At 34.0% G+C, this 15,870-nt stretch overlaps 1 protein-coding gene and 2 long non-coding RNA genes across 11 annotated transcripts; 1 reads left to right on the top strand and 2 right to left on the bottom strand.

Moving 5' to 3' along the window:
- Positions 1–776: 776 nt before the first annotated feature.
- Positions 777–1,160, bottom strand: LOC125470555. Its single transcript, XR_007252849.1, has 2 exons — positions 1,103–1,160; positions 777–1,039 (listed from the first exon to the last, which is right to left on the bottom strand). It is a non-coding gene; the product is annotated as an uncharacterized LOC125470555 (long non-coding RNA).
- An 84-nt stretch (positions 1,161–1,244) lies between these two features.
- On the top strand, positions 1,245–8,586 carry LOC103953364 (replication protein A 70 kDa DNA-binding subunit E-like). 9 transcript variants are annotated; one of them, XM_048569789.1, is made up of 13 exons: positions 1,245–1,404; positions 1,509–1,602; positions 3,078–3,125; positions 3,836–3,993; positions 4,410–4,683; positions 4,800–4,896; positions 5,065–5,189; positions 5,742–5,823; positions 5,974–6,103; positions 6,233–6,390; positions 7,439–7,876; positions 7,974–8,097; positions 8,232–8,586. In XM_048569789.1, the coding sequence occupies exons 4-12, from the start codon at positions 3,841–3,843 to the stop codon at positions 8,065–8,067; spliced, it is 1,551 nt and encodes a 516-aa protein (XP_048425746.1). In that variant the 5' UTR covers positions 1,245–1,404; positions 1,509–1,602; positions 3,078–3,125; positions 3,836–3,840; the 3' UTR covers positions 8,068–8,097; positions 8,232–8,586. The 9 variants fall into 9 exon arrangements, with proteins under 9 accessions (XP_048425746.1, XP_048425744.1, XP_048425742.1 ...); XM_048569787.1 differs by having other exon boundaries at positions 1,509–1,647; XM_048569785.1 differs by lacking the exons at positions 1,245–1,404; positions 1,509–1,602 and adding an exon at positions 2,125–2,247.
- A 2,053-nt stretch (positions 8,587–10,639) lies between these two features.
- LOC103955049 lies at positions 10,640–12,254 on the bottom strand. Its single transcript, XR_007252848.1, has 3 exons — positions 12,224–12,254; positions 11,840–11,946; positions 10,640–11,313 (listed from the first exon to the last, which is right to left on the bottom strand). It is a non-coding gene; the product is annotated as an uncharacterized LOC103955049 (long non-coding RNA).
- Positions 12,255–15,870: the final 3,616 nt, after the last annotated feature.

Below are 15,870 nucleotides of genomic sequence, written 5' to 3'. Positions count from 1 at the left end.
ACATTATTTTGAGGTACGGGCTGTATAAACTTTGGTTTCTACCAGCCTTGCCATTTCAATTTGCGCTCTCTAGCACTTCCAAAATAAGTGAGGAATCAGGATTTTGAAAGCTGGACACCTTTCAAGAAACTCAGTCTCCCTTTTCACATGCTAGGAGGTGTGCAAGCAGAGCAATTGTTATGATTGTCTCCCAAGCTCCATCTCGTCGGCTAGAATCCCATTCAGTCATTTCTCAGTATTTATATTTATTTTTTTATTTGTACATGTCTAGGGGTATATGTGGAAAAATGAAATCCGTCTTCGCGTAGCATTAAGTTTTTTGTTCTATGTGTAAGTTGTGTCCACCTGTAAAGAGGTGAGTGAGAAAGGTAAAAAGGAAAAACTAGCTAGTATTCCTTTAATTTGAATGCTTGCTCTTGTATTTTTTTTTTTTTTTAGCAGGAGTAATGTAGGAGTTTAACTAAAAATAAAGAATAGGCAATTATTTTATGTCATGCTCGCTTTATACAAATAGATATATAGATCAAAGAATTGCATGCCAATTTAACTTCTTTTTTTTCTCTTTTAGTTAATTTGCACAAATTTTCCACCAGATATTATATCTACTAAAACCCAGTTGGTTCCTAGCACTGTTCAGCAATAGTGTCATGACGGATCTGCCCCTGGCTTCTTTGCTTTCTTCCGTTTCTCTCCTTTGCTTTATTGTTATCCTTCTTTTCTTCGGGATTCTTTCACTCTTTGGCCACGTGTTGATGATCCTGAGTATCTTTTTTTTTCATTCTGACTCCCTCTTCTATTTTACTTTTTGTGTAACCATCCGGCTCTCTCTTCGATTCCAGCATTTTATTCTTACCTAATCCACACTAACAGCAATGGTACATGCCTTTCCACCAAAAAAAAAAAATTTAAAAAACCTTACCCCATCACATCTTGCAGCAATGATGCATGGCTTGCCACCAAAAAATAATTAAAAAACCTTACCCCATCACATCTCGCAGCAATGATGCATGGCTTGCCACCAAAAAATAATTAAAAAAACCTTACCCCATCACATCTCGCAGCAATGATGCATGGTTTGCCACCAAAATATAATTAAAAAAACAAAAATCTGGAACATGTTTGTCTTTGTTTGATGCCAGCTTGCCCGTTGCTTTTCTTCCTTTGCACAGCCTTCCCATGCGTTCTCCACTGTTTTGCCACGCGTCGATCATCGTGGTAAGTTCTCTTCAATTGCATCTCTCCAAATCTCCTTCAGTTTCCAGTTGCTTTCCTTTTCTCAACCTTTGGTTTCCGATCTTCTCATCTTTCTCATTTTTCTCTGCCAAATCATCTGTGCAAATTTCTTGCGTTTAAAACCCTTTGGAAAAATAAATAGTTGTTGCATCCTCCGTTTAAAATCTCTGGGTTAGTACTGATTTTGTTGGTTTTTGGATTTTATCAGGGTGGATTTGTTTATATTCTTAGATCTATTGTTTGGTTGTATGATTTGCTTCTGTGTTTTGTTTCAGGTCACTGTGCTCTTCGTTCCTCGAAAAAGAGATAATAAATGCACGCTGATGGAAATATATAGGTTGTATGATTTGCTTCTGTGTTTTGTTTCAGGTCACTGTGCTCTTCGTTCCTCGAAAAAGAGATAATAAATGCACGGTGATGGAAATATATATCCTTAGATCTATTGTTTGGTTGTATGATTTGCTTCTGTGTTTTGTTTCAGGTCACTGTGCTCTTCGTTCCTCGAAAAAGAGATAATAAATGCACGGTGATGGAAATATATATCCTTAGATCTATTGTTTGGTTGTATGATTTGCTTCTGTGTTTTGTTTCAGGTCACTGTACTCTTCGATCCTCGAAAAAGAGATAATAAATGCACGGTGATGGAAATATATATATATATATATATATATATATATATATATCAGCATGTTTTGGTTTACATTACGCCATGTGTTAATCATCCTCTTCTATTTGAGAGGCAGACAGAGTTAAAGATGGATGCCTTGCAGTTGCCCGATGACAGTAACCAAAGCCCAGTCCTTGAAAAAGAGATAATAAATGCATGGTGATAGAAATATATATATATTTATATTTATATATATATATATATCAGCATGTTTTGGTTTACATTACGCCATGTGTTAATCATCCTCTTCTATTTGAGAGGCAGACAGAGTTAAAGATGGATGCCTTGCAGTTGCCCGATGACAGTAACCAAAGCCCAGTCCTTGAAAAAGAGATAATAAATGCATGGTGATAGAAATATATATATATTTATATTTATATATATATATATATCAGCATGTTTTGGTTTACATTATGCCATGTGTTGATCATCCTCTTCCATTTGAGAGGCAGACAAAGGAAAAGGTGGATGCCTTGCAGTTGCCTGATGGCACTAACCAAAAGCTCATTCCTCGAAAAAAGAGATAATAAATGCGAAGTAGCAGAAATATATATATATATATATATATATATATATATATATAGCAGGGCATAAAAGATAGTCCAAGGTCATGATGCGAGGTGGGAGAAAAACAAAAAGATAAATATATATATATATATATATATATATATATATATATTATATTGGCTAGGACAAACCACGTGTTAATGATCCCATGCATTTGGCTTTTTAGCTCTTCGCTTTTATATTTCTTTTCTTTTCTGCACGTTTCCTCTCTCATTTGTCTTTCTTTTTGGTTTCGACTTCGGCGTTTTCTCCCCTCTCTGTGTCGCTGCTTGCAAATTTGGGTTTGTAAGCTCTTCTCTTTTATTTCTCTTCTCTTTGCTGCACGTTTGCTGTCATATTTTCTTTTCTTTTCTTCTTTTTTTTAGCTTCGGTCTTATGTTTTTTCTCCTCTTTTGGTATTTGCTGCTTGCAAATCTAAATTTGTAACTTCGGTGCTCAATCTGGGTTTGTAAGTTTGGTCCTCATTTTTGTTGTGCTTTTTGCTTTCCATTTTGTTTTGCTTTGGAGTTTTTGTTTTTCCTTTGCAGTTGTGATGTTGTTTTGCTGTTTATGATGTTCTTTCGTTGGAGCGTGCATTTTCATGTATTTTTTTTTTTTTTTTGGGAAACAGGTGCTGTCTTGAGGATTTCTGGCTGGAGTTCTTGCTTCCTTTTGTCAGGTATTATTTTTTTTTACTTTTTCCTTTTATCAATTGACCTGGGTGTTATATCATACGTTTTAGTGTTCACTTAAATTTTTTTTTATCTGATTGGTTTTACTTCTGTTTAGACTGTACTATGGTATCTTTTAATATATCACGCTATATAAGTGTTATATATACCATATCAAATGTTGTTATTAAAGTGGTGATGGTGATGCTTTTGTTAATATGGATTGTGTGTTGTTAAAAGTGAAGAAGGTGATGTTTCTGTTATAACCAAATAAGAACACTATTAAATTAATTGTTTTTCCTGCTGCAATTTAACAACAATTCCGCCTTTTCTTATACGGATTTATTTGCGATGCAACGTTTGTATTTGTATGTTTTGTTTTGTTAACTAGATTATACTATTTTGTACAAACCTATTTAATGTTGACTATTTGTTGTATCAAAATCATCTCAATGCTTAATCAAATTTAATAGGATCAACAAATGATTTTTTTTATCTGATTGTATTAATCAAAAGAGACTGACAACTTATTTAATAAATGTATGTATTTTTATTTCACTATTATTATTGAATAACTGATCTCGCTCAAAATCAAATTTCAATTATAGTTTTTTTTTTATCCGTTTATAATATTTATAAAAATGCATATATTGTGACTGGTATTTTAAATCTCCTTGGGTGCACGGTTTATAAATTTATAAATATTTCGTTTCTATAGATTAAATGGAAAACGAAGGTCCAACTCCGCTTGATCAATTGGCGGCATATAAAAAGATTGTCAGAATTAAAGTACGTGTTTGTAGGATATGGAGACCAAAATACCCAGGCATGGGCGACAAATATACAGGCTTGCACTGTATATTGGTTGATGAGAAGGTTTGTCATAATTTTTTTATCAAATGACTTTATAAACGTTTGATCTTCTATGTTAAGAATGAATTATTATCTTTAAAGCGCATGACATAGTTTTTATACTGGCTGTGCTAAAGATCGTGTACAATTTATTTGAAAACTCTTTATTGTCCTGTTTTATATTCTCAAATCATACATTTGTTTTGCCATTTATCCTGTGCACTGCAAAGCTTTTTGTACACATGTTCATTTCCTTTGAATTGTTACTTATAGTTGTTAATTCACTGTTGCTATTTACGATCCATATTGCTATTTAATATTTATGATCTACACATAATTGCATGTTATTTCAACTATAAAATTTGGAACAATATGCTTACCCACACTGTTCTCATTATAACTTTTTTTTCCCTTAATTTTTTTTCTTTTTTATTATCAAGCAACAAGCTATCGAAGCATCTTCTACTGAAATGGACTATGAAATAATAGTTCCAAAGATTGAAGCAGGCACTTGCTATGAGATCATGAATTTCCGTACTAACTATGCAAGGGCTCAGTATAGAGTTGTTCCACATGAGACCCAAATCATTTTCATTTCGAAGACGGTTTTTAAGAAGTTGGCAAGTGTCTTTCCGCCTATTCCACGACACAGATTTTTCTTGCAGGATTATAACAAATTATATCCTCGGTTAAACAAATGTGATATCTTGACAGGTAATCATATACATAAATAAACATTTTAATATATGTTCGTGCCTATTTTATTCAACAATTTCCTATGAGCTTACCAATTTGTTTTTTTTTTTTTTTTTTTTTTTTCAAATTTGAAGATGTTATTGGCCACCTCATTTCAGTCCAGCCTGTAGAACCAATACAGATCAATCAGAGAATTGAGGACAAATGTGATTTGGTTATACAAAACATCAGGTCATTTCGTGTCCATAATAAAATTTAAAAGCTTTTTACCTGTCAATTCCATTTCAATAGGCTAATAGTCATATTCTTCTATTAAAAATAGTTCCAATAATTTTAAATACAAAGATTTTCATGACTTTAAAATTTTTTTTATCCTTTATGGCTTTCGTTGTTTTACAGAAATGAAGAAGCTAAGATCACACTATGGTCAGATGTTGCACATGCCTTTTCTGCTTTCTCATTAGAACAACTACACCAACCAATCATTATTGTTTTTACAAGCTTGAAGGTTAAACTGTTTGGAGGTATTTACTTTAATAAAAAAAAAAATTTCTTTTTTTTTTCTCTTTCTAATTTGTTTAGCTATTAAACTGACTTTTATTTTGTTTCTCTGCCCTTGCAAAACCATGTTTGGTGATTTTATTTTATAAAGCGTATTCAAACATTGACTCCATTAATGTCTCATATCTTTACGTATATGCATAAAAAAAAATGTTAACTTATAATGTTACATAATTACAAGTGTAAATTAGCAATTTTTCTACACATCAATAAATACATTTCATTTAATCATGATCAAACAAAGCTTCTCACATAGAAAACAGTCAAATTGTTGATGAGAGATCTGCATCATATTGTATAGGTAGTTTTTCATACAAGAAACTTAATTTTCATGCTGCCCGTTTTGAGTTAGATATGATTTTATTGTCATACACTATTTAAAATCTATAAAACGATATTAAATTTTATAACCTACGATTTGCAATTTTTTGTTTGCCTGGATTAAAAACTATTTTAAATGTCAATTATTACATAACTTTTCTCTTTTTATATCTTGACTTTTGTTTAATGCACAGATAGCATCATCTTGAACAACACTGGTTCAACACTTTTCTTTATAGATCCAGACATTCCAGAATTGAATACATACAAATCAGTGTGAGTCCATTCACTCTCATACAATGATAATCATAGCGTGGTTATATATATATATATATATATATATATATATATATATATATATATATGTATATATATATTAAATTATTTTATCTTTGTTTTTCCAATTTTCAATCTAAATGATTACAGGTTTTCAACCTGGCCTCATCCCATTAAAACACTGCCTCCTTCCAAGCAAGCCAATGAGCAAGACATTTTCCAAACTGGGAAAAAGATGACACTTGAGGAGTTAGGATATTTGGATCCTGACTTATATAAGGTATATAAAATGTTTTCTTTTTAATTATGTTCAATAAAAACGTTTTCAATTTTTATGAAGTTATTTCAAAAAACTTATCTATTTAATAATCTGTCCCTGTGTTAATGCAAATTTTTCAACATTCCACAGAATGATACATTTTTGTGCAAAGCATCGATTAAGCGATACAATACGAAATATGAATGGTGGTACACGGCTTGCCCTACGTGCGCAAAACAAATGCATCAAGATCCAACAAGTGGTCAACTTATTTACCAAAAGCATTCAAATCAGATTCCCACTCCATGGTAATAATTCTAACATTGTTTCAAATTTTCTATTTTATGAATTGTTGCAAGTTTAGATTCCATTTATCAAACCAATAATCAATTAAATAGCATCAACTACAACCTGAAACCCAATCACTTCATTAATAATTGCAATTAGAATCAAGATTTGCTTTCTTCTGTTGTGGATATAGATGTTGTTAATAAGATTTGTAGCATTTCTTTACTATTAACTCCTCTCTCTTCAGATTAGCATTAGTTCTTTTTCCTACAAGTCAGATATGTGCTAATAATGTTGAGAACAATGCCTAAATTAGTTTAACTCTTCTCATTTTGATAATTAATTTTTCAACTATCTTCTCCAACTGCAAATTAGTTTGATAACATTTTGGTTTTTAGCGTTTATATAAAAGTATTTCATTCCAATCAAGATGTCATTGATCTTTTTACTCTTATTTTGTCCAACATTTAGTGTAAAAACTAGGAGTTACAAGTATTACATTCCATTCACCAAATCATTCATATATTACCCAACCTAGCCATGTCTGTGTTCTTGATATTAGTCAATTTGTTTCAGGTCATGATATTTGTTCAAACTCTTGACTTGCATGTATTTTTCAAGTTGTATACCTCTCAGTACTGGTCCAATGAAGAGCTAACAATATGTCATAAGTTAATTCAATCTCATTTTCACCAAATTTTATCATTACTACCATGCCTTAGTTTATTAAGTTTTGCACCCAACTTCCATCTAAAAAAAACCAACAGCATCTAATGCCTTCATTTATTTAGTTTAACTATCAGTTCAAATATCAAATAGTGTTTCAAATATTAGAAAAAGATATGTTATACAATCTGCAATTTCTCAACAGAGAAGCACAAAATACCATTCGAAGGTTCTGTTCTTTATAATGTTATTGCTTCACTTTAAAAAAAAAAAAATATATATATATATATATATGTATATGTATATGTATAGCTAATACAGGATAATTAGTATGAAATCATCCCTTTTCTCTGGCCTTTTCAATAACATATAAGGCTCTATATATTATGTTTTTAAATGAAGGTACAAAGTGTTCTTAGTTCTTGAAGATGAGACAGACGAGATCAGTGCTCTTATCATTGGCAGATCAGGTGAAAAAGTTTTTGGCGTACCCTGTAAAGATTTGGTTTTCAATCAGAGATCAGTGGATCAAAAACAGCTGCCAAGTGAGTTTCTTAGACTTATAGGGCAGAAAAAAATTTATCACCTTCGATTTGGAAGCAGAAGAAATTCATTGAACTCGAATGATCTTCTCATCTATAACATTTCTGAGGAGCTCACCATTCAACCAACAACTCCACAATCTCTAAGTAAACAAGTTACAGTCTCTTCTACAGCAGTTTCATCTTCAAGCACACCTGTTGACATAGTTACTGATTCACATGTTGACATAATTGCTGGTTCACATAAAAGAAAAAGAGAATCAATTAGAAGAGCCCTTTTTGTACCGTTTAAAACAAGGTTATACACTATATATGAATATTTTGAACTGCATCTCAAATTGAACTCAATATGGTCTAAATTTATCTTTTTCATATCTTAAATATTTGTGATACAGTCAAGCAGAAGAAATATGTGAAACAGATGTGCAAGATCAGGACCAGATTCCAATCAAATTGTTCAAAAGAAAATCGTCACCAACCAGCTCATAGACAGACTTTGCTCCATACAAAAAAAACTAGGTAACTATAGTTTATTATTAATTGCTCCATGCTATGAATCTGTTCATCTCAAAAATTTATTACACATTTATTAACATTATCTTTCATTTTTAGCTTCCATTTTTTTCTCATGATGAAAACTATTTTTTCTGCAGTGACTGCTTCAACCAAAAGCCAAAAACTTTTGCTCATGTCTTAAAGAATGTTGGCATCTGTAATCCAAAACAAACAAGTATCAGTTGACAATTTTGTGTGTGTAAATAGTAGATCCTCACATCAATTCCCCATACTTTTTGTGTATATAAACAGTGTGCTCTTTTACAATATTTTTTGTTCAAGTAGTCATGCCAGTGAAGCACTAACTGTCAAAGGGGAATGCGAGGTAAATCATTTTTTGTATGCTGATGATAAGGCATTTGATAATGTCTTTTCTGTAAATTATATGTACTTAGACAACTTTGTAAAAATATTTTGTCCATTTTGTGTTTGATATTTATAACTCTTTGCATATTCTCTTATGCATAATTCTCCACCACAAATTTATATCAATATCAAAACACTTATAACCTTAATTTATAGTTACTGCAGTATATTCTATGTGCACATCATTTTCTTCTTCAGTTTCTGCTGTTTTTTGTTCTCTAAGTTATATATGTTACCGGTGTTCACAACTAAAATTGATTACACAGACTTGAACTACAGGTATAGTGCAAATTACATCACTTTCTGCCAACACTCTGCTTCTTTTTCTTATTATATTTTCTATGTTTAAATAGTATGAACATACTAAAAACCTGTTAATTACAAACTATCCATTACAAGTTTGCACTGGTTGTTTTCTTCTTTTATGTTCAGTAGTTTTAAGATCCGCAGCAACGCACGGGCACCATTCTTAGTTTGGTACTAAGTGGAAGTGAGAAATTAAGTCAGGCTATAGTCAACAAAAATTTAGTGAGACAGTGGAATGCCAAAATCAAAAGAAAAAGGCAAAAAAAAGAGATGTAAGTTCATTGAATGCGATGCACGCTTAAGGACCAACTTGAAAACAATATTATTACTTTGATTTCCATACATAATAATAATTTTTTTTATTATAAAGCTTCTGTTATGATTAAGTACTAGTGATTTAGCATTTATCAAGACTGGCATTTATCAAGACTTAATTAAGTCCTGATTAGTGCTGCTGAAACACGTTTAATAAGCCTTATTAAGACCTGGTTGGGTACTGAAGTGATTCTGAAAAAAGCTGCTATCAAAAAAAGCTGGGAGCTGTTTTTGTGTTTGGTAAACATTCAGCTTCAGCTTTTTTTCACAGTTTTGGATGAAAAAAAAGCCAAAAACAAGAAGCTGCAAAACCCAGCTTTGAAAAACCGGCTTTTTTTCACATCTGTTTTACATAAAAGTTTACCAAACACTCTAATACTGCTTTTTTTTTTCTTTTCAAAATCACTTTTACAAAAAAGTTTACCAAACACTCTGCTGCTTTATTTCACGGCTGCTTATTCTCACAGCACAGCAGAAACAATTTTTTTTCAAAGCACAACAATACCAAACCACGCCTAAGTCCTTTCTCTGTGAGAAACCCACCAACGACTTTGATGCCAAAACATTACATGGTCGTATCTATTTTAATGCCTATTCGCTAATCCAGTCGAATCAGTGGTCTTGAAACTTGAAATGGCAAACGTGTAAAATGGGCTGCCCACTTACTAATCTGGCGGCTAATTATTTCAATATTGATTTTACACTTGCTAACCTCTCCATAGGAATTCGGTTATTACGCATGCTCATTGCCCAAACCACTATTTTTTGCCCAATGCCCATCCCAATTTCTTACTTATCAATTACATAGTACATAATAATGTTGACATAAAGTTAAAATTAAAATAACATAAAGAGTAGGAATGTACGCTAAGCTGGTCAAGTTCTGGAAAAAATGCCTCACTTGCATTTGCGGCAAACAACGGTTCTCTATGCATCATTCTTTCTTGGGATCTGGTTTGGGCACCATTAGTTTGAAGGATCTGCTTTGAGCACCATTCTGTGCATTCTCTGTTCCAGGCAATCTAAGTTTAATTTCTACACCACTATACTAGTGTGGGTTCAATATATTGGTATTGAACGTCTAACATATTGAACTCATGAAACTCATGAGTTCAATAAATTGGTATCACACTCAACTTTTTCAACACACTGTAAAAGTGTGATTCTTGTATGAGTTCAATATATTAGTATCCTTACTTTTTCAGGCCTACTGTGGAAGGCCTGAGGATAAGAGATTTTACAAACTCGTTAATGCAACTAGGAAAAAGTAGGCAGTCATCATAGTTTTTGTTCCAGAAGATAGACTGATCCACGTCATGTTCCATGCAAACTTTTAAAACCACTCACCTTGTAAATGTTTGATTTAGTTTTGGTTGATGTTGCGAATACAAATCAGTGAGTGATTGATTTGTGAGCTGCAGGAAGAAGAGGAGAGAGCAAAATTGAAGACGTTGCTTCTATGTATAGGATTCGATTCTAACAGACGAGAGAGAGAGAGATAGGGAGAGAGAAAAGAGGGAGAGAGGGGAAGTAACTGTTGCAATCCCACTAGCTCTATTGACGACATGTACAACTTAACAATCTCATCTGCTATAAGTTTATAACAGATGGTACTAATCTAGCCTATAGCTAGTTCTAGTTTCAGCACTTCATTACAAAATAAGAACAAGAACACAAAATACAGAAATTGAACAAAGTGTAATCAGCTTCAAAGCTTAAATCCTAACACTTCCTTCCAAGCTTGTAGCTGATTTCACACCAATCATTCCTATGCAGTATGTGAACTTGTCCTTTGACAGTGCCTTTGTCAGAACTTCTGCCATTTGATCTTCTGTCTTGTAGTACACAACAACTAAAAAGCCCGCGCCATGCCGCAGGTTTACAATTCTAGTTACACATAATTACTACAATGTTTACAATTCTATTACTACATATATACAACCATACTTTCAATCCTATTTACACACGCGGGCACACACACACACACACACTTTCAAAACTATGTGAAATGGGGTGGAAGTTCAGTACAGAACTCGATAAAATTAAACAAATCCCCATGTCATTCGTTCTGCATTTTGACCCCTGCTCGTATCAACTGGGCTGAATGCTGCACATGGACCGTCGATATCCACCACAAAGAAGTTGCGATTCTCCATCGTCAACACCATTGCTATTCTTCTTGCTTTCCTTTGCCTAGAAATTGAAAAACTCTAATTTTGGAGCCATTGTCTCACACTAAATAGAGAAATAGAAAAAAAATATATATATATTTGAGAAAAACAAAAAACGGCATCTAAAACTCATATCTGGAAACATAGAAATGAGTCTGAAAGCTAACTGAATTGAACGAAAAACAATATGTTTCGTCATATTTTTAATAATAAGTGAATTTTCAATTGCCTTCTCAAACGATATATGTATATTTGGGTAATCTAAGTAATTTAATCCCCTTGGAAATCAATGTATATAAAGTTCACTGAACAGGATTTCATCAAAATAAAAAGGCAGAAGAATGATGCATGCCCAGAAATCAAAAGAATGCAGTAATATTTCATTGCGAGAAACTGTCCCAGCCTAAAAATTAACCAGAAATCTAAACTTATAAAAAAAAGTCCAAACAACTTAAAAACCTGACCCAGTTGAATCGAATAAATCCCAACAAACTCAAATAAAAAATAAAAAATAATTCAGACAGCTAACAAAATCCAACGGCAGGTACCTCTAGAGTACGATATCAGTAAGAGAACAGGGGATAATGGTGATTCTCTTGTTGAAATTTCCGTAGCTGCGCGTACACCTTGAAGACCTTATAGAAATATAAGTCTCCTGTACAAAATTTAAAATTTGAAATTAGAGAATAATTTGGAAATTAGGGTTTATGATGAAGTAATGGGGGATAATTTGAAGGACATGTTACAGCAATATGTTTACATGACAATAAAAGAAACATTTTATATTTTTCATTTGGCCAAATTGATTGAAAAAGAAAATTTAATTGCTTGCATTAAAAGACTTCCGCAGACAGTTGAAGAACAGAATACAAATTCGTATCTGTTACAGTAGACTCCATTTAAATAAGAATAATTAGGTTTAGGATAAATACCCAATCAGTTAAGCCTTCACTTGTACTTATTGGATACAAATGTAATTGGCATGTGCTGTGCACATGGTATTAGATAGGATTGTATGTGTCATGTGCTGTGCACATGTGATTGATAGCTTACTCTCTAAGTCATTGTCTTAGAGAGAGTTAAAAAGTAGAGTTTTGAGATATATCTAGTTAGTTTTGTAAAGAGGTAAAAATACAGAATTGTAGAGAGATCTTAGAGAGAGATTACATTTGTCTAAAACTGTTCATCTTCTTCATCTTAATATCTGTGAGTTAATTGCTGATTCTTCATTGTGTTAAGATGGTATCAAGAGCCAACATCGCTTGCGCGGGTGCTTTTGTTTTCTGTCGATCCGATTGCTGCTAAGGTGATATTTTTCTTCGCATGTTTACTGAAGTTGGAATTTTTTTTGGGAATTTGAAGGCCGATGCCCTACACGATTATTGTGTAAAGATTTTGTTGATTGAGTTACCTCAAGGCCGATGCCAATGGTGCTCATTGTTTTCTTGTGAATCTGAAGGCCGATGCCACTTATGTTCATGAATTCGTTTATTCTTGTGATTCTTGATTTTTGAAGGCCGATGCCATACCTGTGTTTCTTTCTTTCTTGATCATTTCTGAAGAATATATCGATTGAAGTTGGGTGTTTCTTGCAATTTTGGTATCTGGGTTTTCTTTTTCACATACGAGTGTCTATATTGTTCCGGACTGTTGTTGTTGTGTAATCATGTCGGATTCAGTGAAGATTGAAAATCTGCTAGGTATGCTTACTATCAAGCTTACTGATGAGAATTTCATAAAGTGGAATTTCCAGTTTACGTCTGTTTTACGTGGGTATGACTTGTTTGATCATTTTACTGGTGAATCTGTATGTCCACCCAAATTTGTTCTTACTCCTGAGGTGGGTGTTACAACTGAGATTAGTGCTGTCTATAAGGCATGGATTAAAACAGATATGGCTTTGTTGAGTCTTTTAATTGCAACCTTGAGTGATGATGCTATAGAACATGTGGTTGGTTGTAAAACTTCCAGAGAAGCCTGGATAGCTTTGCAAGATCGTTATCTTTCTGTTTCTAGTGCGAGTATCAATCACTTGAAGGCTGAGCTTTACACTCTACAAAAAGGGGGTGATACAATTGATAAGTATTTGTTACGGTTGAAAGGCATTAAGGATCAATTGCAAGCTGCAGGGGAAAAGCTATCTGATAATGATCTTATCATTGCTGCTCTCAGTGGTTTACCTCCTGATTATGATACGATTCGTATGGTAATTTTGGCTAGAGATACTTCCATTTCTTTCAAAGAGTTTCGGGTACAGTTGATTGGTGCTGAGAAGACTATTGAGTCAAGAGTCCAGTCTTTGGTTCAGGGCATGGCTGCTATGTATGTCAGTACCAATTCTTCCACTGGTCCGTCTGACACTAGTGGTTCTTTGTGTTCGAACAATTCTGGTTCTTCTTCTCAAGGGGTATCTAATTCTGGGTATGGTTCTAATGGCCCTGGTTCTTCGCAAAATAATGGTGGTTATTCTAGTTATCAGTCTAATGGTCCTAATGGTCATCATGGAGGGAGATCTTATCAGCCTAATAATTTTCGACCCAGAAATAATGGTGGTTACAAACCTCGTTTCAATAATTCAAGATCTGGTACTTCATGGCAATCGTGGTCTGGTAACACTTCTAACAGATATGAGCAGATTCCAGAGTGTCAGATCTGTTCTCGAAAGGGGCATGTTGTTGTTACTTGTCTATATAGGAATGATCCTGGAAATGGTCAGACTGTTCAAGAATGTCAGATTTGTGGGAAAAGAGGTCATATTGCACTCAACTGCAGACATAGATCAAATTATGCTTATCAAGGTCATCAGCCACCTCCCTCTTTGTCTGCTAACTGTGCTTATCAAGGGTTTTCACCTCAGGTTGAAGTACCTCTGTGTTCTTCTGCATCACTGTTTCCTTCCTTTCCTCTGAATACACCTCAAGCTCATCCTGCTGATTTGTCTGGTATGAATGCACAGAGTTCGAATGCTATTGTCAATGGTGACTCATGGATCATTGATACAGGTGCATCTCATCACATGAGTCCTGATGTTAATGTTCTCAATCAGGCTACTCCATATGAAGGACATGAGAAGATAGTTGTTGGTAATGGTGCAGGTTTGGAAGTCAAACATATTGGCAGTACTGCCTTGTCTACTCAGTCTCATGTTTTACACCTTAAAAATGTTTTACATGTGCCGCTGCTTACTGTCAATCTTTTGTCTGTTAAACAATTGTGCAAGGATAATCATAGCTGGTTCATTTGCGATGATGTTCAGTTTTTTGTGCAGGACAAGGCAACAGGGGCAATTCTATACCACGGAAAGAGTAGCAAAGCAGAGTTGTTCAGAATTCCAGTGCGTGTGTTTCCTACATTGTTCAATTCAGGTGTTGTTTCTTCTGCCTTTTTGGGACATACTGTGAAAAAGTCTTTGTGGCATCGACGTTTGGGTCATCCGTCCAATGACATCCTTGGTGCGATGCTTAAAGCTTCTGATATAGTGTCTAGTCCAGATGAACATGTTCAAGTCTGTTCTCACTGTGTCTGTGGAAAGATGAGTAGATTACCTTTTTCAGAGAGGCTTGATAGGGTAGATATTCCATTTTATAAGATACATAGTGATGTTTGGGGACCATCTCCAGTTCTGTCTATTGGTGGTTATAGATACTATGTTTCTTTTCTAGATGAAGCTACTAGGTTTGTATGGATTTTTCCTCTTATCAATAAATCAGATGTCTTTGGTGCTTTTGTTAAATTTTGTGCATATGTTGGAACTCAATTCAATGCAAAGATCAAGGTGTTTCAATCTGATGGTGGTGGAGAATTTGTGAATACTTCATTTAAGGCTTATTTAGAGAAGAATGGCATGTTGCATTATATTTCTTGTCCATACACCCCTCAGCAAAATGGTATGGCTGAGAGGAAGCATCGTCATTTGCTTGAAACAGCTATTACTCTTTTGTCAGTGGCTAAATTACCACACAGGTTCTGGTATTATGCTGTTGCTCATGCTGCTTTCTTGATTAATAGAATGCCTTGTAAGGTTTTGCAAATGGTTTCTCCATTTGAACACTTGTATGGCAAGAAACCTGTATTGACTTCTTTGAAGGTGTTTGGTTCGGCTATATATCCTTATCTTCGCCCTTATAATGTCAACAAACTGCAATCCAGATCTGTCAAATGTATTTTTCTGGGGTACTCGAATGGTTATAAAGGCTCTCTGTGTTATAATTTGGTCACAGACAAGATTCTTATTTCTCGCCATGTGTTGCATGATGAAAGCTCCTTTCCTTATGAGGAGATGCTCAGTTTGCAGACCTATGGTTCATCCTCCTCTTCTATTCCTGTTCGACCAGTGGTGATGTATTTCCCAGCTTCACAAGACAGTTCTCAGCTATCTGCTAATATTGACACTTCTCCTCGTGTTTCTTCCAGTTCTTTAGCTAATCAACAATTGTCTACAGCTTCTCCAAGCACACCTTCATCTGCTAGTCCTGGTTCAGAATTTAGAACTGCTGCTACTCTTTCCGGTCCCGATTCCTTGTTGCATGTCCCTCAACAAAGCTCAGTTCCCAGTTCCATGGCTTCACAGGGAATTCAA

Source organism: the organism of the source record quoted next, unplaced genomic scaffold, assembly GCF_019419815.1.
Source record: "Pyrus x bretschneideri cultivar Hongxiangsu unplaced genomic scaffold, Pyrus_bretschneideri_v1 Contig50, whole genome shotgun sequence".
NCBI lineage: Eukaryota > Viridiplantae > Streptophyta > Magnoliopsida > Rosales > Rosaceae > Pyrus > Pyrus x bretschneideri.
This window is presented reverse-complemented; position numbering and strand designations above follow the sequence as displayed.